At 43.7% G+C, this 23,942-nt stretch overlaps 1 protein-coding gene across 1 annotated transcript in view; it reads right to left on the minus strand.

The window, feature by feature from the left end:
• Positions 1-23,695, minus strand: part of VAMP4 (vesicle associated membrane protein 4) — a 28,015-nt gene extending 4,320 nt beyond the window's left edge. The window contains exons 1-7 of the mRNA XM_066597296.1: positions 23,571-23,695; positions 21,826-21,962; positions 16,598-16,644; positions 13,146-13,196; positions 3,652-3,752; positions 2,809-2,888; positions 1,246-1,297 (exon numbers count right to left, since the gene is read on the minus strand). Of these exons, the coding sequence (XP_066453393.1) occupies positions 1,246-1,297; positions 2,809-2,888; positions 3,652-3,752; positions 13,146-13,196; positions 16,598-16,644; positions 21,826-21,891 (397 nt within the window). The 5' untranslated portion in view covers positions 21,892-21,962; positions 23,571-23,695. The remainder of the gene's footprint in view (positions 1-1,245; positions 1,298-2,808; positions 2,889-3,651; positions 3,753-13,145; positions 13,197-16,597; positions 16,645-21,825; positions 21,963-23,570) is intronic.
• Between the last annotated feature and the right edge of the window lie 247 nt (positions 23,696-23,942).

A 23,942-nucleotide genomic window follows, 5' to 3' on the forward strand; every position in this document is an offset into this window, starting at 1 on the left:
AGCATGGTCTGGATTTTTTCATGCTCCATTTTTTTTTTAATCCCTTTTATTGACCATCCGCGGGGATTTATCTACCCGCGGGTGGTCAATGCATCCCTATGGGGTGCGGATCCGCATGCGGGAGAAGAGTTAAAATCTGCCGCGGATTTTAATTCTTATTTTGCCCGTGGACATGAGGCCTAAGGAGAGCACCTAGAAGGTGTGTGAGGAGACTTGTAAGGATGTCTGGCTTTGGCTTACAATTTTCAGTCATTGTTACAAAACTTGTTTAAAAAGTCTAACAGTGACTTGCAGAAATGCTGCCTTCCATCTTCCCATTTTTGTAAGCGTCCGTAATACGGACGTATTAAGGATGAAATTGTATCCGTAAGTCCGTAGTATTTCATTTGGATTTGCATCTGTATTTGCTTTCATTCACTTTATTTTCTACTGAGGAGAAAGAGAGCCATATTTTTTGTCCAATAGAAAACAGTACTAATGATTGCAAATACAGCCAATATACTGATGCATCAATCTTTTAATCACTCTCCATAGCCTACCACGGTCACGTTACATCTGTAGAACAGATGAACCTACTGCATTTTTCAAATAGGTGCATATTTTATGCACCCATGTATACAGACTCCTAGATTTTGAGGAGATCCCGATTATGGTCCATAAAACACATAATGGTCCATAAAGGCTGCAAGACCGTATCAGAAAAGTAAAGATGATCACATAAAGCCCTTATTTTAGATTATGCGAAATCTTTATACCTTTCCGTATCACATTAATTTTTCAAATTTTACTTCTAGGTGTAGCTCAAGAAAAAATACAATTTCTTATTACATTAACATATAAAAATTGGTTTTCCGGGAGTAAACTATTGGTGACCTATCCTTACGACAGGTCATCAATAGTGGATTGAAGTCCCAGCGGTGCTCAGGCGTGTGCTGCTGTCACTTCAGTTCATATCTGGCACTGCGTCATACACTGTATAGTGGCTGTGCTCGGTATTGCAGCTCAGTTCCTTTCACTTGAAGGGGACGGAGCTGCTCTCAGGCCACATGACAAATTAACATGACATTACTGACCTGAGAAGAGGCCACATAACTCGCGGCCTCTTCAATCAGCTGATCGACGGGGATTCCAAGCAGAAGAACCCCACCAAACCATTGATGATCCATCCTCAGGTTAGGTTATTAATAGTTTAGTTCAGGAAAACCCCATTAAAACATCAGAACAAACATTTTTCATGATACATACCAATAATGACTAGCAGGATGAAGACGAAGACCAATGCAACAATTGCTTTCATCTGGAAAATATATAACATATGAACAGTGTTAATCATCGATTGCCTCAAAACGTGGTGAAGATTCAGAATGGGAACTGGATGAACCCAAAGTCTACCTTACCAAAAGTCTCCTTATTTCAGGAGTCTAGCTTTAGGTAATAAACGAGAAGAGTAAGCAAGAGAGAGTGTTGCCCAACTGAAAACAAAGGAGGTAATCTGCTGATCTGTTACAATTTCTGCTGGTGAATGACTGAGGGATGGTACTTAGTTGGTCACTAACTTCTCGAACAACCTGTGCATATATGACAGCTAGTGTGATAATTAGCAAATTTGCCATTTTCTTTTATTTACCTAAAATGATGTTTTTATGCTGAAAAATTACTATGAATTACTGTCTCCCTCCCGCCTAGCTTGCTGTCTATTGCCTATTCTCAACAGATTGACAGGAGACATGCAGAGATTATATCAGGGGTTTAGGAGTAGAGGAGTCATTGTGCCCATTGGATTCTATAGACAGCAAAGGGAAGGGGGAGAAGGGACACGCACATAGACACTGCCCGCAAGCTAATAGTAAGTCACTGTATACTGTGTTTTAGCTACAGATTTCACATCTCCACTGCTCACTCTTGTTGTACACTGTTCTACATAATTTTCTGTCCATAGTTGGAGTTCTCTGTGTACAGTCTATAGAACACAACACATAAGCAGCTCCTCCCACAAGTCCTTTGAGAATTGAGCAATAGATGAAATAGGAAAAAAATGGTGAAAATACAGGATACAATTCATATAATAGCCAGAAATAAAGTGATTTCTCGTGTATACACACATGGCAGCATATTCTGAAAAGTTAGGAAACTTTAGCTAAAGTACAGAACTCAGTCTTATCGTCCTACCGCAGACAGGACAAAGGAGAAGATGAAACAGGGCTGAGCTCCGGCGATACATTGTGAAAATGTCTTTATATTTCTTAGTTCTGATTGTAATAGGAGATAAAATAAGAACAAAAGAAACGAGGAAATGAAGAGAGGAAATACTGGGAAAGGTTTTGTGCACTAAAGATGTACAGTTAGTTTGGTAGCAAGTTCGGTTTGGAGGGCTTGTTTAGGTGCACTGACTAGATAGTCCTTCCCCTCATAGGTCCAAATACATAAGCCTTGAAAGGCGTTATTCAGGCAGTGCCCGCCAGGATACACCGGGGGGGTCGGAGCGGAAGCACTGCTCCAACCCCTGTGTAGCGGCTGGCGCTCATAATGGCAGGCGCAGCTCTCACTGAAATCAATGGGAGCTGGGCCTGCAATTACAATCACAGCTCCCATTGATTTCAGTGACAGTATGTTACAACCGACTTTAGCTGTGCCAGCATCCCAGGACAATCTACTTTTAAAAGGTGAAAAGAAACCTAATTTCGGCATTGGTAGAATTCAAATTTTAATGCGTAGATTTATGTGGTACTAACGGCAAACTTTAAAGAAAAAAAAAACATACAGAACAGGAAAACTCTGCTTATAAAAAGGAGAAAAAAAAAGAATTACCTTGCATTCCCGCCACCACATCTGTCTCCGGAGCTGTCTTGCTCTGCTGCTGAATGCTGTTGCATTATCTGATAGACTTTCTGTGGGTCAAGGAAAAAAGAAGAATGGCAAAAGTTCAGTAGGCAGAAAACCAAAGAATCCAGGATACAGCTAAAAAACGTGGACTTTATTATAGATCTGCATGCACAAGTCTAAGGCAAATCCTCTTATGGACTCAACAACATTACAAATTGTACAACGCCAACAGGGTGTTAACTTTTAATAGGACATGTATCCTCAAGGCCCAACAAGCCAACTGGTCAACTCTGCTACAGAATTTTTTAAAGGAGGAGCAACTATAGGCTACATTATAAAAACAAAACAAAAAAAAACCTACTGTAGGTCTAGTCCACCAAGGATTAGGGTAGGATCTTATGCAGTAGCGGCTGCGCTGCAAAGACTCGGCTGGGTCGCAACCTCCGTTCAGCCAACAGTCCTGCCATCTTGCAAGTCGGCCAAGCTAGCAAATTAATTGTTAAAAGGACTATTCGTCTGTAATGATCATGACGTTTTATGTAAACCACACGACCATTAACCACCTACAACTTAACCCTTTCCATGCCACCCACACACTTCCCAGCTCTTATGTATTTTGTATGGGAAAGGCACATTCTGAATTCTCAGGAATTACTCAACAAAAACACATTGTGCTGCGTTGCATGAAGTCTTGGCTGCTATATGGGACCTTATCCTGAGGAATACATCTGATGGCCTAAAGTATTACTGCTGTCAATTATACATTATGAGGCCACTCCTTAAAAGGCTTTATTGGCTTCATGGGCATTAAGTACAATCTCATCTCACCTGACTTATCTTGTAGTTCATCCAACCTCTCTCCACGTTCTATCACTTTGGTGATATTCTCCTGCATGACGTCAATCACCTCATCCACCTGGTTCTGCACACTGTACGCAAACAAGTATAAAAGTCAGGAAATGTGGGCTGAATAGGTTTATTAACAACTTGAAATGGATGGCTTCATAAAATAATCTCTAGAAAGCTAACATCTTATTATCTTTAAAGGTCCTTTAAAGACGTTGAAGGAAAAGGACTCTAAAAATGTAGGATATTTTTGCCATCATTCAATAGCACTTGCACAACTTCCAACGGTAAGAATCTTTCCACCGCCATTGCATATAGGATATTCAGTGGAGAGTTATTAATAATACATATGGATAGTACTTAGGTAATGCTTCATTCCAGTAGGTAACATGGAAAAGGGGAGAGAACTGGTCAACCACTCCTCAGACCAGCACTGAGCTACAACCCCGATGACGTGGACCTCCCTTGTAGGTGGTCTGAGTATTGTTGGCAAAGAGGAAAACCAGAATTCCTGCACTGAAAAATGTAACCAATTCTCTGTGTGGCACAATATAGAGTATACTATTGTGAAGGGCAACAAAATAGGTTGAGTGAGAGATCTCCCCTGTTCCCCACTGCTACCCCCCGCTTCACCACGCCACCCCCCGAATCTTTCCGTCCGAGTAGTCAGTTACTCGAAAAAAAGCGGTGCTTGATTGCAAAATCGCCTTAAACGAGTACGTTCGCTCATCTCTATTTGTAACCAATGATGATGAGAGCTCTCAGTTCAGGAAAGATTTGTCTGCATTCTGAAAATGTAGCGCTCTTAACCAGTTTCCGGAAACCTCCTGCACTCAGGGACCAAGAGTCAAGGGTCGAATGCCAGCATCAGAGAAAATGGAAATAAGCAGGGCCTGTGATCATACTTTCCAGCTGTTGACTTCGTCATCCCTTCCCATGGCAGTCAGTAAATTAATTTCAATGACTGCATTAGGTTTGGACCAGTTGTGTCTACATGCATACATTGATGTGTTCTTCCTTAACTTGTGCCTGCACCCAACATATCCTAAAATGCATGATATGAGATGCCATCCTTTGGCCTCAAGTTACACAGACTCCCATGCTAAAAAAATAAAAAAAATGTATTATATATCTTTACCAAAATTTTATTTTATTTTATTTTTTTTAATGGATGGATGAAAAGGATGCTTCTGTTGGAGGTCATCCATCACCCATAGGCCACCCATGTAAAAGTTGAATGATACCACTTTGGATCTCCATCAGCTGATTATCAGGCCCGCTGTCAGTGAGGACAGCAATGGAAGCAGATAGCACTCTCAACATTGCAGTGGCCCAATTTGGTACTACAGGCACAACTCCGAAGGAATTCAATGAGAGCTATGCCTGCAGTACCAAACTGGGCTGCTGCAATACAGACAGCACCGTCTGCTTCCAATACCGTCTACACTGACAGTGGGCCCAGCGATCATCTGAACGACAGGGACTCCCACCGAGTAGCGTTCTCCCGATCATTTAATGATGAATTATGAGGAAAAGTCATCAATATTAGAAAGTCTTAAGGACTTCTTTAAACATTTAGTGCTTTTTTTTTTTTCACTGGATGGTGTAAGATTGTATTGAATAACCCCTCAGGGATGGGCCTACTTTTTTCTCTACGGACCAAGGGATTTTAGCTATTGCATTGCAAGAGCCATAGCCCGTTGACATAGCCATATGAAGGCGCAAGTATTATTATTTTTTTTTAATGGCATTGCTCTGGGGTACATGTAATGCGTTATAGAACTAATTTTTCGGGGGAGCAGATGTAAAACCCCCTAAAAATTCTGTCATTGTTTTTAGGTTCTCTTTTCAGTAAAGCCAGCATAACTTTATTTGGATCAACACAATTACTGCGATACCAAGTGTGTCATTGTCGCCCAACTGTCCACGATTCCAGACTAGGAAAAAGTTGAGTGGACTCTTCAATATTCATCTCTTCCCCTCCTCTCATCTAAAGTGAACTCTAATATGCATGTGGCCATAGGAAGTCCTTAATCAGGCTGGCAATAAAGTTAGCCAGTGACAGGGGGATGTCAATTACCCCCTGCCAGCGAGGTTTGACATGTCTGATATTTCTCAGACACCCTGGCTCCGAGAGGAAAATCTCTTAATAAGGATTATAATTGGTCGTGTGAAAGTCCTAGCTGGAAGGAATTATATTTTCAGAATCGGATGGGTCAGCTGATTAAAACTCATCTAAACTCAAGGAGTTCAGATATGGCTGAAATGGGGAATTATGATCTTTCCCACAGGTACATATGCATTTACCCCACCCCTCTCAGAATGACCTCAGAGGGGGCATGGGGAGTAGTGTTCTGGGGAAACCTTAAAGACTGGAGGGGGGGTGGGGGTCAGAAAGACCTAGTGTCAGACCGTCAGGGGTGCACTAAAGCGTATGGACTTTCCTGTTTGCGTCCACAGACTCCGCACAATCAGAACCTTGGGCCGAACATCGCAAATCTGGCATCTTTGTTTTCTTTTTTCTTTGTTTTCTTTTAAAGTGCTGTCTGTTGTGTATGCCTGTAAACCTTATCTCCACTGTATTATCCTTTTCTCTATATTTTTGTATACATTTAAATATTTAGCACTGCTAGTCTTTTTCTAGAATAAATCTGCTATTTTTTAAACAAACCTTTTGTCCGTTTTAATACAAACCATATCTCCGAAGATTATGTTAAAACCTAGCCCTGGTTCCAGCTTACCTGGGAAACAAAAAGCTGGTGGTGGCAGCAAGTGTGTATGGGTATTGCAGAGAGCTGGAAGCATTAGATCGGTTCAGGGGGTGATTTAAGCTTTAGTTCTGCATGCTTGCAGAACCCTGGGAAAGCTGGGTACAAATCTGCCTGTATTCTAACGACTGCAATTCTTCTAGAGTGATCGATCAAGGCTCTGCCGTGACAATTGGTCATCGGGGCGGGAGCGCTTAAATTAGTCAATTAATGACAAATTGGTGATAGAGGCGGGATCAATCCCCTTCTTTTCCCAACACCAAGTTGGTATAGGTTTTAACTACTTCTGCACAATGAAAACACATTTTTAATGAAAAACAAGTCTATCGCCACATTGTAAGAACCATAACATTTTTCCAGCTACTGAGATATTTGAAGGCCTGCTTTTTTGTGGGGAAAGTTAGTTTTTATTGGTACCATTTTTAGGTACAGGTGAGTTTGATTGCTTTTTATTGCATTTCTTGGGGTAGGTGAACAATACAGAAAGAGCATTTAGGCAATACTTTTCAAAATAAATTTTACAGTGTTCACCATGTGAGCTAAACATTTTCATTGTTTGATTCCTTACGAATGCAATAATTTCAGTATTTTATCAATTTACAAAGGGTTTTTGTGAAGTTCTTTTATAAACAGCTTTTTTTCCCCTTTAAATTAAACTTTATTATGCTAATTTTTCAGTCCCAGGGGTATGACAGAATCCTACTAGGCTCTGCGGGAGGCAGGGTCTAATAGGCTTAATTGCCTGGCAGACATGGAGGCCTTTGTCAGGCTTAGGGCTGCTATGGGAACCCATTGGTACCTTGTGGGGTACTGATGGGTGACAGAAGGATCCCCCTCTCCCTGTCATCTGCTTACGCTGATTGTGGCATGTAAGGGATTGAACTGCCAGGATCTGAGGTTTCTCCTTTCATGGTGGTTAGAGCAGGAGCCTGGCTGTCAGTAGTTAGCCAAGCCACTGCCTTAGAAAGATGCATGTGCAGGCTTAAAGCCAATTGGTGAGGTTAGAGTAAAAAGGCGTATTGTCCGTCTTTAAGGGGTTAACATAATTCAAGAATAGCCAAAAGGTTGCGCACATTTGTATATATTCTATACCATACATCACTGGGCATACATAGGTTCGGCGCGAGTAGAGAATCGCTATGATTCTCCGCTCCTGGACGCCGGCGCTGACCTGCCAGCGATTTATCGCAGGTGGATCATCGCTTGTTGACAGGCAGCCGTGCTCCTGTCCACGGACGATAGTGCTTGCGTTACTCGTTGCGATAATCTGGGGAGTAATGCAGTGCACGCTTTCCATAGCGTTGCGCAGCCACCTATCCACGATTGGGGAATCATAGCAATTCTCCACTTGCGGAACTCAAATCTCGGCATGCTGCGATTCTCCATGGTGAGCCTATCTGTCAGTCCTCTCCTCTGCTCCCCAGCAGCGCCGGGGGGGGGGGGAGCTGCGAGGGTTCAGGGTGTCACAGATGTTTTGGAATAAGGAATTATTCACAGCTCTAACTGGAAATAACATCCTGCTTTGACTCATTATGGAGCAGGTTTTATTTGCATTCCGCTTGCGTCGTCCAAATGACACACGTGGAATCTTGTTACAGAGGCTTTGGTGACAGAATAGCTTTTCTCTTCCCAGCATTACAGAATAAACTTTAGTCGATGCGGAATCCTTGCAGTGAACAATGAGAAGAAAACCATTCTAATTTACATTCCTTCGCTCACAGCAGTAACATGTTAAAGTTTTACAGAAACTGATAAGGGAAGGAAGTCAGACAACTTACATCTGCATGACTAGGAAAGTGCTGGCCTGTAAAAGGACAACTGCACGGTCCACCAACCCAGTTACCTCCCAGTACCAAGTTTGGCCACTACTTTGGAAGACAACCATGTGGTTTGTACCTCTACTCACACCACTGTAAACAGCATTTCTTCTGTGATGTTGCGCCCAGGTATACAACAAATCTACGAGTTCTAAGGCAGCCCTAATCTCTCGCTCACGACCTGAAGGTTGCAGGTTGAATCCCTGCGTGGTTCAGGTAACCGGCTCAAGGTTGACTCAACCTTCCAACGTCAGTAAAATGAGTACCCATCTTGCTGAGGGGTAATAAGTAAATTATCTGAAAGTGCTGCGGAATAAGTTGACGCTATACAAATAACCCGTGTTTTGTTTTATTATTATTTGAGGTTTGGCCTGGGAAAACTGTTTGGGAACCTCAGTACTAAAATGTCATGGTACAAGTTTATGGTCAGAATACATGAGTGTAGTTTATATGACGGCCTTGTGTATCCCAGAATCGTAAAAATAATTCATAGAAATTCCAACTAAAACCAATAACTTTTAAAACTACGAAAAACAAACTATTTTTCATTCTAACGCGATACAATAAAAAAGCAAAAACAAAAGAAAACAGAAAGGTCTTCTGGTAACATTAAGGCGTTACCCATACAGGAAACACATGATATGTACACGCAGCAGATTATTACCCTCCAGGGCTGAAATTCGGTCAGGGACATTTTTTTTGGAATTTTATGTAAGGAAATTATTTTATTGCTGTGAGCTTATGAGAAAATGCAGACCTTTTGTTGGAAGGCAGCAGCACAATTATAAGAATGGCCGGCATCCCGAGGAAGACTCCACTTAATGGGTCACAACGACTAGCTGCATTTTACTAAAGTCCTTTATAGTGGAAGCCATCTTGAACTTTGTCATCTGTCCATGTTTTTGCTGGGTCCATTCAGCCATCCAAACAATCATAATACTAGTTCTGATAATGCTACCAGATCCAAGCAGAGACTAGCTGGCACCTGTACTCACAGTGGTCACAGATGGAGCAGAGACGCTGGCAGCCAGGCTGCTCTGACCATTGTATAGCTTACATACCTAAATTCTTCTACATTAAAAAAAACAAAACACATGGAACAAAAATACATTACATAGAACGCATCACTTATCTAGTAAGGATTCTAAAATGCAACCTCTGGCTGCATTCATATTCGGCAGACCTCAGAGCTGAAATCTCTCAGCATTTCTTGCTGGCTAAATGTCTGCACAGAGCCTTCTCTACTGATTTACATCCTAAAAAAAATAAATCTATGGAATCCCTCTGTCCCACTGCAGTATAGAACCTCAGCCAGGCGGTTAGGGAGCGTTTGCAGCAGAACTGTGAGTGCAGCTCTGAGATCTAACAAGATGTAATGCAATGTATTTAGGAAGTCATTCAAGTAATTGCACAGATTTATATAAAAATGACAATTTTAAATCAAAAGGTTAGTTGTAATCAATAAGATTGCTTCTCGATGACCAGCTCTTTTTAAAATGAAGCTAGTCAGTAGATTGTCGGACCTTGATAAGTCCTGCTTCAGGTACTGCCGGCAGCCATACAATTTTCCTGAAACAGTGGCTCCAGAGGAATTTTAGTATTATACTCTGGCCTTTTAAATGAGAGCCTGGTGCCTGTAGGACCGAGTCCGCCACAGCTCTCTGTGACCAGCTGACTGCTCTGGCTTATGAGGACTTCAATGTGTCTTCTTGAGAAAACTCCTTTAAAAAGATAGGTCGCCAATAGTCGATTGGCCAAGTTCCGCCATCACTTGAGGCCTCGGCCAATCGCTGAGTGGGTGTCTGCTGTCAGCGCCTCTACACACAGCGGTTGGAGTGGAAGCTGCTGCTCTGACCCATGTGTTGTGGCTGATGCTTATAACTGCAATCAATGGGAGCCATACCTGCAGTTACAAGTGGCAGCCACCATATAGGGGTAGGAGCAGCAGCTTCCACTCTGACCCGTGTGTAGCGAACTGACCACTCAGCTGATCGGTCAGGGTCCCAAGCGATAGACCCAAAGCTGATCAACTATTGATGACCTATCCTGAGAATAGATCATCAATATTATTTCCACTGGAAAAGCCCTTTAAATACAGTCTGCCAGTTGTAAACGTCTTTGCAGTATAGTTCCCTAATATGTTATGCAAACACTGACTATAAAACGCTGAAAGTAGAGCATGGCATCTTCTCTGCCAGGACAACGGACAATCATACTGCATTTACTTGTGTCTTGTAGACCACTGCTTGCTGCAGATGCGGTTTACATCTTGCCGATTAGCCCTAAGGGTGCATGTCATCTGAAGTTGCTCTCGACTCCAGAATGACGGATTCTCCTGCTAACTGAATTCTTGAACTACCCAGAGATAGAGATTACAGAGTATGGGAATGTTTGTTATTCTGATTTTTCCTTTATTTGTGATGTTAAAACCATATAAAGTACGGACAGGGGAAAGGTCAGTCTAGAATTACCAAGTACATTTAGTTAAGTTAATAAACTTTTAAAAGTAGCCTGCAGAATATCCCAGTCTCAACACTTTACCAATCCAGCTTGGAGACACACAGGATTTTGTTAGATTATCCCTCCGGCATGTTTGGAGGAGTCCCATTCCTAGCAGACGTCGGCTTTATTCACCAACGCTCAAAACTTGACGTAACTCATTGAGAAGTAGAGGTCAGCCAGATAACCTGGGGTATACAGATCAATGATACTATCAAGGTCTGCTAGCCAATTGGATATGCCCTCGTAAAGGGTCAATGTTAGCTGTGCAGTGGTGTACAGTGAATTGTCCCATACAAGCAGCTATTGCCTATAATTGGGTGTTTAAAAGGGGATGAGCCAGAATTACACGTTAGCTCCTATCCAAAAGACAGGAGATAACTTGCAGATTGTGGGGTTGAGGTGAGAGGGGAAGGGGGTCTTACCTCTGACATCCCACTGATCCTGAGAACAAGGAACCTGTGCTCCCCCCGCAGTGAGAAATAATTTTTATTTTTTTTTTAAACTCTAGTATCTTACATTTTTCACTCTGACCACTATGCTTAAAAGGAAGCCTGTCAGCAAAATATGGAAGATAGAGTGCTGCCAAAACTAAGGAGACCCTATGAAGAGGGGTGGATCATACCTCACGTTTAGCTGAATGTGCACAAATGAAGGTGATCGCAGCATTATCATACACGGTATGCAAGTTGGCTGCTATCCATCAATGCAGCAGTCTTGTAACTCCTAGAGATCCAGGCTGTGTCCGCCTGTCCCCTACATGTCTACAAGCTCAAGGCGGCTGTAAACGTCAATCATTTGTCAAGGGAAGAGGCTGTGGATTACTAAACGGACACGGAGTTGAAGACCACCCATCAGATGGACTGCAGCCGATTTACATACAGTGCATGAAAATGCTGAGATCTCCTTCACTCCTGTTCTTTCAGCTGAACAGAAGGTGTAATCCACTTTCCTTTCACAGAGCCTCACTAGTCTTGGCAGTGCTCTATCATCACAGTTCACCTCCTCCTCTTCCCTGCAGAAGCTACCAAGCATGCCCTCAACTCTCTCTCATAGAAGTCAATCAGTCTTCTCATGTCTATTGCCCAGGAATTAAAAAAAAAAAAAGGAATATAGGTTTTACTATTTTTATTTTCCGATTGTAGATTTCTTCTATTTTCTGCACATTCGTATAGAGGCAGCCAACTTGCTTAGACTGCAGATAACAGCATTTAGAGACCTACTTTACAACAACCTCATGAGTCATTCACACAATGAACAGGAGCTGATCCGTTGACCTCTGACCTCTATGGGAGAGTGCTTTAGGCATGTGCTGTGACGTGTGCAGAGGTCATCGAGCAGGGAGGGGGAGGAGGTGACCTATGACCATCACCTATTGTGTAGGGTGGATCCTGTGTTATCTATATAGAGGGGTTACCTCTACTTATAATCCTGCCTGTGATGGTAATGAGATCGCTGCTTAAAAGTTCTCTCTACTGAACATCTAAACCCGTGGGGCTCTTTCGCATAGACTTGTATGATAAAGCGTTTGCATGGCAATCTGAAAAAAGAGTCAGATTTTCGTGCGCAGCGCACACTTTGGTGGGCACCACAGGATCCAGGCAGTAGTCGATTTAAAAAAAAAAAATAAATAAATAAAAAAATAAAAAAAAAAATCATCACCCGGCTTGTATTTATGGCGCTTTAAGCAGGTGACAGGCTCCCTTTAAGGGCTAATGCCCACGGCCAGATTTCCACCGCAGCCATTAGGTTCTATTGAACCTAATAGTTCAATGTTCACGCTGTGAAATTCCATTGCGGAATTCCGCAGGGTGAAATAGCCCGCAGCATGTCCTATTTGCCACGGGAATACGCGCGGACGGCTTCCATTGTAGTCAATGGAAGCAGCCCATCATGCTATACTTCTGCTGTAGCACAGTGGAAGTATAGCGTGACTTCCGCGTCATGCGGAAGCTCCACCGCTGATCCAGAGGTGAGTATGGGGTCTTTGGGAGGGTGGGATGAGGAGGGAGGGCGCTGTGACGGACTCTGCTGCGGTATTACGCTTATGGAGCCCGTCACGGCCGTGGGCATGTGCCCTAAGACAAATAGATACTTTGTTTTTAAAGCCAAAGGAAAGAAGAGAAAAAAAAAGAATCATACTACATAAGCGCACACAAAATAATCCCCCCCCCCCCTCCCTCATTTCTCTATTAAGGATTCCATCTTTTATGTACGCTCTTCTGCATGTTTGTCTAGAATTATTCTGTAAGCCCCCTTTGCAAGGCTTCCTCACTACATTACAACCGGAGGCAGAGGAATATACAAACTGAGGTTAGATACATTATAAATAGACCCGAGCAGCAGGGGGGACGCTGCCGCTCACTTCCCCAGCTGTCACCCACAGACTTACTGTCTGATCTTGTCATTCCTTGGTCCAAACTTGGGTGCAGAAGGTCCCCTCCTGGCAAGACAGAACATTCAGTGTCAGTATCAGATTGTTTGACGTCATACCTCAGCATCCACAGTACAAAGAGAGAGAAGATAGATACAAGAAATAAGAGCCAACATTACATATCAATCATACCGCCAAGACATACACCTTGGATATAGCTTATTTGGCTGATACTTTTTTCCCCCTTTGAGAGCAGGAAGAACGATAGAAAGAGGCTGCAGTATTGTTTTGTATGCTTTTTTCTGGCATTTTTTTGTACATCGTTCACTGTGTGGGATAAATAATTTCATTGTTCAGGTCATTGCAGACGTGGCGACAGCTACTCAATGCATTTTGTAAGTTTTGTTTGGCATGTTTACCATTTAAATAGGGTTTTATCAAAGTAAAATACGCATTTTTTTAAACACCATATTTCAGTCCTTCAAAAAAAATTTCATGACTTGATCGCTGAATTACTAGCAAAGTATACTGAATTACTTAAGTAGTGCAGTGTACTATACCTATGACAGCAGTCTCTGTCAGGCTCTGGCTGCCATGGGAACCCATTAGCACCTCAAGATTGCATCACAGGCCGCTGATGGGTGACAGGGGGAGCGTCTTACATGCCACAACTGCTATTTACTGCAGCATGTAAGGGGTTCAATGACTGGAACCAGCTGTTAGAGCAGGAGACAAGCTGTCAGAAGACAGCCGAGTTCCAGCTCTTCCCAGTGCAGCACACTCATGCAGCATTATGAAAGAGCATGTGTGCAGGTTTAAAGCGCATTAGTGATGGCTGTAAAAAGTTGTACTGGCAGTCCATTAGGCATTAAATAGGTTTTCCAGCTCTTAAGAATTGCAGACCTTTACGCAGGATAGGTAATCAGTAGCTGATTGACAGGGGTCTTCTGCCTGCGACCCCAGCCAATCAGTGTTCATTGGCCACCATCACTGTATATGATGCAGGAAGCAAATAGCTCTGTACACTGCACAGTGGCCTGGCATGGTATTGCAGGCACAGCTCCTATTGAAGCAAATGAGAGCTGCAACTGCAATACCATTCCAGGCACTGCACGAAGTACAGACCTATCTGCTTCCTGCTCTGTACATTGACAGCAGCCTGGCTTGTAGACCCCCATCCAGAGGATAAGTGATCAATTTTTAAGAGGTGGAAAACCCCTTTAAGGGTTTAACTTTATTACTAGGCTTGTTACATCATTATCGGTATTCTATTAAGATATAATTCTGCTCATTTAAGAGTTTATTTTCTTACAATCAGGGAGAATATATGGGACACTTAATATGGCAGAACTACATTTTCTTGCGGAATTTAGGAGAAAGTGATACACTGTAAGAGTCCAGAGAAGTATCTGACTCCAAGAATAACTGGAAAGTTAACTTGGCTACGAAGCTTAACTAGAGCAAGGCTAATATTTTTATATAAGAGTTACTTCATTTGTAACATGGCAACATACTGGAATGAGCGTGGGATGAACACACTCACCACAGATGACTGCCCAGTAAAGTAGCTGAGCGGAAGTTAAACAGATGCCGACATTGGTCACCATTGGCTAATATGGGAATAGAAACCCACAACAGATGGCCAGAAACTTTGTAATTTACCACCAACAAATATACAAAGTGGCTTTCCCCCTTTTTTTTTTTTATAGTTTTTTGTTTACTTTTGGAACGAGTTGTAGATTTTATTGCCAGCCATTTCGAAAAAATATAATGGATTGGTTACTTTCTTATTTCCTACTTCTTTAGCACAAAAAAACAAAAAGGTACTTTTAACAAATTCTAATCCAATTTTGTATTCAGGGTTTCCTAAAAGGCTTTCTCTTTTTGCTGTTATACAACAGTGCCATCTGCTGGCTAAAGCCAGTGTGTGCGTGCCAGAGAGGCTCCAACAGCGGAGTGGCTGGCAATAGACAGTAAGAATACCCTGTCATAGGTCTTCTGCCAATTGAAGCTGTACAAGCTTCAATCGGAATTTAGGAAGACGTCAGACAGTGGATTGCAAAGGGTTAAAAGTAAAACAATTGAATCTGCATCGCAAGACCCATACCATTTTTATTTTTCCAGCAACGGAACTCTGGGAGGTCTTGTTTTTTCTGCAGAAGAGTTGTAGTTTTTATAGGTTGCAGCTTGTACTGCATGTGACTTTTGGATTGCTTTTTATTGCAGTTTTTTTTTTATTACTTTTTAAAATTATGGTTTATGGTGTTCAGCAAGAGAAATACCAAAATACTTTCATTGCTTGGGTCGCTATGAACGCAGTAATACCTATTATGTGCTGCCCTTTGAAATTTTTTTTCGCATTTTATTAAATTTGAAAAGGGTTTGTGTGGAAAATGTGTATTTTTTTCTATAGATTAATCTTTATTGTTTTGCCCCTCTACAGAACCTGAAGGTGTGATCATTTGATCGCTATGATAGTACAGTGCATTACTTATGTAGTGCATTCTATAATGCCTATGACATCAGCCTAGTAGACTCTGCCAGAGGCAGGGTCCAATAGGCTGAGTTACATGCCAGACACAGAGGAGTTTGTCAGACCTCTGGCTGCCATGGGAACCGATTGGTATCCTGTGATCGCACTGCGGCACGCCAAAACGTGACAAGAGGAGTCCTCGCCCCCTGTCAGCTGTTGCAGTTGCTATTGATTGTGGCATGTAAGGAGTTAAACTGCCAGGATCTGGCAAATACAGCAGGAATCTGGCTGTAAGTAGGGAGCCAAGCCATTGCCTTAAAAAGAGGTGTATCCAGGTTTAAAGCCCACTAGTGACTGCCGTAAAAAGAGGTATTGGTGGTCACTGAGGTGTTAATATAAGCTGAAAGATACTGATTGTGTGACATCTTTAGGGTTAATGTAATGTATTCTAGTCCGCTGTCCACCGCCGCCGCCTCTCCTTCCGCATCATGCACATACTATGCACTGACCTGGGACAGCAGAGATAATTGTCCGCATTTCCCAACCCTGCCCTTCCATTGTTTCTGCTTGAGTCCTCAGAGCCGCAGTAACAACCATTATTGTCAGCTATGGGTCATTGGTTTATTATGTCAGCCAGTCCACTGAGGAATCCCCATTCTGGGGATGATCTTAGCTGGGCATTTAATACGGACAGGAGGTGGACCAGAAGAACAGTGGCTTGGACTCCAACAGCAATCGGAGTTCTTCGATTGGATCGGACTGATCGACGATCCTCTAGGGTGGTAGAGAGGATGCAGAGAGCAATAGTGCTGAAGCTGTAGATCACCCACCACTATTGTATTCATATTTATGGGTAGCAGATAAATAATGGAATTGATGGAAATACATGCAAGTTACTAAGTAGCATTCTTTGTGGCATGTGGGTAGGATGAACATCTATGGCCACAGAATCCACGTGGCATACTGCGATGTGCCTAACCAACTGACAAGTACTTACAAGAAGAAATCTTCTTCCTCATCAGAGTCTTCCTCCAGGAGATTCCTCTGTGTAATAGAAATATACATTCGTCACATAAGGGTAAATGAATGTGTCACAAGAAATACGGTTAATCTGATAAAAAAAAACTGAAATGTCTCAAGTTTTCTTTATCACTTGTTCATGCCCATTTTTCAGAAGCTCTAACATTTTTCGATTGACATGGTTGTAGGAGGGCTTGTTTTTTGTTTTTTTTAATCATTTTAATTTTTATGTAATTTACCATGTAAAATATTGAAGAACTGAAGTTTTATGTGAACTAAAAACTGCACTATTGCTTTTTTGGATTTGCATTTCAGGATGTTCATGTGCAAAAATTATATATGCTAACTTTATTCTGCGAGTCAGTACAAATGTGGCGATACCAAATTAATACAGATCTTTACTTCTGCTTCTGTCACCGTATTCAGTGACCCATAACTCATTTTCCCATTGATGTGGCTGTGTAAGGGGTTGTTTTTCTGCAGGACAACTTGTAATTTTAATTGGTACCATTTTGGGGTACATATGATCTTTTGATCATTCTTTTTATTTTTAGGAGATGGGGGTGACCAAAAGAAGTGTGCAATTCTGCCATATATATATATATATATATATATATATATATATATATATATATATATATATATATATATATATATATTAAATTATGACATTCACTGTGTAGGACAACTTGAATTTCAATAATTAAGACTTTACCAATTATGTTTATTTTAATCCTTTTTGTTTCATGAGAAATTGGAAGTGTTTTTTTTAACTTTTATTCAATTTTTAATATATAATGTATAAATTTTTTTTTTCTTTAAAAAAAAAAAAAAAAGGTTATTCATCTTTTTCTTTTTCGGTCCCTAGGGGACTTAAACTTGCAATAGTTTGATTGTTTATACAATATTCTGCAATACATCAGTTTCGCAGTATACTAGATTTTAACTCTAATCTATAAAGCTCTGCCTTGGGCCCAGCTTAATAGACTGCAGTACACAGCAGACCTGGAAGCTTTCTCTAGCCTCGGGGCTGCCAGGTGAACCCATCGAAGGGGAGTGATAGAAGCCAAAGACCCATCCTCCAGGCTGGTTGCTTAGATGTGCTGTCAGCTTTGATCGTGACATCAGAACAGTGAACTGCAGCAAATCGGCGGCAGCTCTAGTAGTTGCAGGCATCAGCTGTCAGACACAGCTGGCACCCGACAGGTATAAAGCAGAATCGGTTGCAGAAACCACTAAATATACCACTGGCGGCACAAGCCATAGATTTACAGTTGATGGCCTTTAACAGTTAAAAAAAAAAAGGCCACGTGTTGGGAAGGAGTATACAGAAGCGGCCAATATCCAGCCTGAATACGTCTCAATAGTAATGTGGCCGCTAGGAAATTCAGGTGGGTAAGACACCGAGCCAAATTCACGAATACTAAAAATATTGGCCCAAGTCTTTGTAGTATAGGGAAAGAATTCCTGCGACGCTTCAGAGATGTTCTCCGCATGCAGAACTGGATGGCCTTTTTATGGGAGGCCAACAGGAATCACCACCTCCTGCCTGAACATAAGCAAGACAAGAAGCCATTGTTTCTTCCAGGACAACATTTCATTCTGCGTGGAAACAAATCATAACCTTTTTACAAGCAGATTTTCCCTGGTAAACAAGTTATTTCATTCCCATTAAGCTTTTAAATGGCAGGGAGCCGGTCTGAGACACGAGGTACTGTCCTCTCACGGGGGGAGATTAAAGCCCAACTCCACAAGCTTCCCAGACTATAAAAGTAGTTACGCCGCGGGGTCAAAAAACACACTGCACTCTAATGGCCATTGGAATTGCTTACTTTAGCCTTAGCGGCATTCCCCTTATAACCGGTGTGCGATTAGCCATTTACATAAAGGGGGGGGGGGGGGGGGGGGGAAGTCAAGAGAATTTGTGCTTATATCATAGCGAATGTGATAACTTGCAAAATGGCCATTTACGATTCACTCTAATGTGCTGGCTGCTAGGCATCTGCCTTCCTTCTTAGTTGCTTTCCACTGCCTGTTGTCAGGTGAGGATACCCTTTAAAGGTGTTTTTACACTGGGCGGCTTGTCAAGCAGCAGGTTGTCCCAGCGATGATCGTTCCTGCACTTTTACGCAGGAACATTGCTCAGTGAATGGAGGTGGATCGGGTTGGAGGATTGTTCTGGCCTGCCTGCCTCTGTTCACAGTAAACAGGCAGTCATTCATAGATGGACAACTGCCTGTTTACTTGGGCCAATTCGTTGTTTAGTTTTAAACCATGCATAAACTGAGGAAGGAGTCAATTATAATTAATTGTATAATTATGGTTCGTCATTCAGTCGGTGCATGCTTTTACACTGAATGACAACAGTTCAGATTCTCGCTCTTACTTGAGTCGGCAGGATGGAGAACATAAAGAAAAGAAGAAGGGCGAGTCATCCCGCTCATTGAACCCCATTAGAGCAGAGGGGAGGAGCAGCAGTGAAGCAGAGACTCACACACAGACATACTGTTAGAGCTAAAGGTGAGTGATTTACTGTCATTCATCCAAGCTCCACTGCTCAGTCCTGCTGTACAATGTCCTACATGATGAGGTTATGCATGTGTGGGTTTTACAGATTTGTGCACAGTGTATAGAACACAGCAAAACAGCAGTTTCTCCCACCAGTTCTGAGAGAACTGAACACTAGAGACAGGCAAACTGGTGATAAATACAGAATACAAGTCATATAATGGGCAGAAATAGTATAATAGCTCCTGTACACACATGAAAGCTTATTCTGAAAAGTAATCTGAAACTATAGGGAACTTCAGTACCCAACTCCATTAACCAGCAGCCTCCCTAGTACAAAAATCTCTATTGCAGGCTGTACAGGAGAATACGTTGTTACACCAACACAAGGCCTAAGAGGGAGCAGGGTATGACGGAAATTCAAGGGACAAGAAGGAAAGAAACCCTAGGTTATGCCTGAGGCGGCGATGTATAACGAGGTGCTTGGGTTCCTTCTACACCAAAAGGTCACCAAAACCCCATAATCTTGTTTTTTGGTTTAGGCCCAATGTCCACCGGCGGATTCTAATTCTAGAATCCATGCGAGTCTCTCACGTGGGAGATGCGCTGCTCTAGGCGCCCTTAGGGATGCATTAGCATCCGCAAAACAATTTAGAGCATGCGGATGTGACTTTTTCCCGGCATGTGGACGGCAAGCATGGGAAGAAATCACAGCATGCTCTATTTTTCTGCGGATCCAGTGGGACGGCTTTCATTGAAGTCAATGGAAGCCGTCTGATCCGCTGCACAGATGACACCGTGGACGTGCTGCGGATCCGCAGGAAAGCAAAAGATTAAAAAAAAAAAAAAAAAAAAATGCACTGCACATGCATCCGGCACGTCAGGACACTTCCGCCATGATGAAGAAAGAAGATCTGTCCAGCACAGAGGAGACCCGCGCTGGATCTAGACCGGTAAGAATGTGTATCTTCCGGTCCATGTCTGCGGGCACGGCTGGATCCCGCTGCGGGATTTAGCAGTGGAATCAGTGCACGCAAGTGGGCATTAAAAAAAATTAAGCAGTGGACCCCAGCCAATCAGACATCTGCTGTCAGCGCAACACAACACATGGGGTACGGAGAGGAAGCGGTTACCTCAAATGTAGCGGTCGGCATTGGTAACTGCAGAGAACTACACTAGAGCGCCAACACAAGAGAGCATAAATAGTATTTGCTCGGAAAACCCCGTTAAAAGGACACTTCTCTCCTTAGAGCAACTGTCTGCTCATTGCATCGCCGAGCCAGTCAGCGGAACGCTTCATATCCCTTAATTACGTATTTCTGGATTCTCCAGAGTAAGATGGATTGCTCGGGCGCCGCCATCCGCAAAAGACATCATCAGAACGCACGGATTTTAATGTTTCACCAAGAAGTAAAATCTTAAGTCCGGGCTTTACAAATTGTGACCAACTTCCAGCCAGACTGAGTATAACAGAAGCTCGTTCCGCTGTCGGCTACTCATTATGGCGCGGCGTTCACAGAGCTGCTGGCGGACGAGATCAACACAACCATTAACCGTTCTTCTATGTCAGATTGTTAAACGGCTCACAAATTGGTTAGGAAACATTGCAGATGAAAGAAATTGGCGCAAACCCTCTCCACTCATGTCTACAGGCGTATGCGTAAACCGCTGTGTGGAGCACGCAGTGCTTTAGCGCCATGGTATCCGGTTGGGAGCCGGCTATTGCAGAGTTTCTCACGTGGTCATGCATGTCTTGTACACAACGTCGCCCATATGCAATGTATTGCGCATAGACCGCGGTGAATACACTGCCCAGAGAGAATAATAGTGCTTACACGCTTGATGCGCGGTAAAATAGGGCGTGCGGCGAGCTTTTCACACTAAATGTGTATACGCTAATATGAATGGAAATCAGTGTACTTTCGTTGACTTCATTCACCACATATTATGCGCTCGGGATCCGCGGTGAAGTCACGCTCGTGAACATGAGCCCCAACGGTCAAAGAAAACGTGAACAGTTTATACCAATAGCGCTGCAAACTGCGCAGAAGTGACCTACACCATTTAGGCCACTCTCACACACAACACTTTTTACAGCGTTCACCGCGCCATTTCAAACGCCACGCTGTAGAACCAATCCTTCGATTTCAATGGGGCTTCGCAGACTAGCGTTTGAACGTGGCGTCTCTAACACCACAATTTTCGGGCGCTGTTTGCTCTATTTTGGCGTAACTCATCACCCATTATCATGAAGGGGTGTGTTTAAAAAAAAAAACGCAGTGGAACACGTTTCAAAAAGCTTTTCGAAAAACACGTTAAAACGGCGGCGCGTACGAGAGCGGCCTTCGGTTACGTGTCCACGAGTGCGAATATGAACGCCATTCTTTTAAACGGAGTCATACACATGAGCGATGCAGGGCCTATCTTTTCGCTGGAACAGTCAAACCCGCCGCATGCCGTGCCATGTGATCGCAACTATTAAAAACAACGGGAAACACTTTCCGATCCTCCGATGTGCGTGAAACAAGCGCCAGAGGATCGCAATTTCACAGAAGTGATGGAAGGCGTTTTTGCAGGAAATACGCCACACACCTGTGGGTAAAATACACGTTGGCAAGCGCCATATCGGGCCGGGTCGCAATGAAGCACTACAGTCTCCGGGTGCGCAATAGCTACGCCGTCCGTGGATATACTTACTCTCTCACTTTTAACGGACCCCGTAACCTCCTCATCATTGAGGTGCCGCTTGAACTTGGGAGGCATGGTGCGCTAGTCAGCGGATGGTCCCGGGCTGAGGAGACTCACTTGGCACGGTGTTATTCAGCTTCTGCGTACTGCAAAATAAGAGGTAGAAAATAGCGCAAAATTAGACCAACACCAAATCCGCCTCCCATTCCCCGTCCCATTCCCGGTTTTCAGCACCCATGATGGAGCCAAACAACAAACATTTGTTAGGGGTTCGATCCGGCACGCCTGCAGGACTCCATGGGGTAGTCACTATCCATCTAATAGTCATCCGAAATAGTCGCTGCGGCCGGCTCCGCACGAACAGATTTGCGCTCGCCATACGCAGTAAATAGAACGCGGTGGTTCTGGTGGGTTTGTTCGCACGTACTTTGCGAGTGCGTTTTGACCACGCAAAAAAAAGACAGACCTGCTTCTTCTGTGTACCTGCACACCAAAGGCTCCCGTAGAAGTCAACGGCAGATGTGCAAATACACGCGCAATACACACGGTGTCACATGCGCAAAAGAACTTACCCTGCGGGCAGCAGAAAGACTGCGGTAAAATCCGCAGAGGCGCACGCAAAAACAGCTTGTTCATAGCAGAAAGGCTGATTTAATTGGATTTGCGTGCGCAAAAAAAATCCGCAGCACGCTTCATTTTCCTGCGCATTTGAAAGAAGAAAATAGCGAAGAGGCGGAGCTCCCACCAGATAACCCCCGGCCATCGTCCCCCCCCCCCCCCCGTTTTTCCGCCTACTCTTCTCATCTGAGTCGGGCAGCTTTGCACGAGCGCATGTGTATTTGCACACACATAAGCGCCGCATCGTCGTATATTTTGCGAGTTGCCCACCGCTGCGCCCGCCGCTCATTGCAATGCCCGATTACTCTAAGGAGCTCTTTTCCTGCAGAATCACGCATCCACTTGAATATTGCGCACGTTTGCGCCTCCCCATTGACTTCTGTGGGAACTCTTGTGGTGCAAAAGGGAAAAAAAAAAAGAAAAAAAAGAAAGAAAAATCGAACCCGCTGTGTTTTCTTTGCACGACCAAAATGCGCAGGAAAATACGCACCGGTGAGATCAGCGGGCTCTAGTCACTGCATATCGCGCCCGAATACGCCGCATGGAACCAGATAGAAATAGACAGCCATTTTTTCAAACTCGGACGAGCGGTGCGAGAGAAAAGTCACAGCAGTGAGCTCACTCCAACGGCTGCTTTCCCCGTGCGCGTCCGGCGGTCTCGGACTAGTCGGGTACTGGTGTGGGAACGCTTCCCGCGTGCGAACAGCCCGAGCGGCTCTGGAGAGCGACCTGGCGGGTTACTAGACACGCAAAAAAACATAACAAGTTGTTGGAAATCGCCAGTCATCGCTGCGAGACGGTCACATTTAAAGAGAGGAATCGAGCGAGCTCTCCGTCCCCATAGGCCGACATCCCCCTCGGCTATATACAGCAGGTGTGTTTTTGGGGGGACGTAGCGCTGCTATCGGGGTCTCACAACCCCAAATTCCAAGGAGACCCAATGTTTTATATTGCAAAGTGTCCCCAGAATCACTGCTGCAGCTCCGTTACAGTGTGCACGTCACCTGCAGGGTCACAGGCCTGCACACTGCAATGACACAGGTGCAGCACGATGACTGGACGGGAGGGGGCAGCACTGCACGTACCTCCCAATCAACAGCCCCCACAACACAGCACTGTCTCACGGATCTAATTACCGACTTCCCGGCGCCGCTTCTCCTGTGGACGTCTGTAGCTCAACGAGCGCCTAACATGGCGATTCATCCGCGACCGATGCACAGCCTCATCACTCGGCGCTCCGCTGCTCTGCCTGTTATAGTCCAGAAGAGCGGAGCTCCGAAGCTGCGCAGGCGCACTTGGTGCTTTGAGGCCTTGGCGCTGACATGTTGGTACACCTCTTGTGACATTACTATTATCCTCCACCCGGGCAGTAAATAATGGGGGTGGGGGTATGGGTTGGTAAGCACATCTCCTCATAATAATGGCTGCTGTACTGAGCCTATACTACCTGCAGTGCCCCTATAAATGTAATGTATGACAAGTACTAAAAATCGGGCACAAGGTGCAAC

Source organism: Eleutherodactylus coqui, chromosome 3, assembly GCF_035609145.1.
Source record: "Eleutherodactylus coqui strain aEleCoq1 chromosome 3, aEleCoq1.hap1, whole genome shotgun sequence".
Taxonomy (NCBI): domain Eukaryota; kingdom Metazoa; phylum Chordata; class Amphibia; order Anura; family Eleutherodactylidae; genus Eleutherodactylus; species Eleutherodactylus coqui.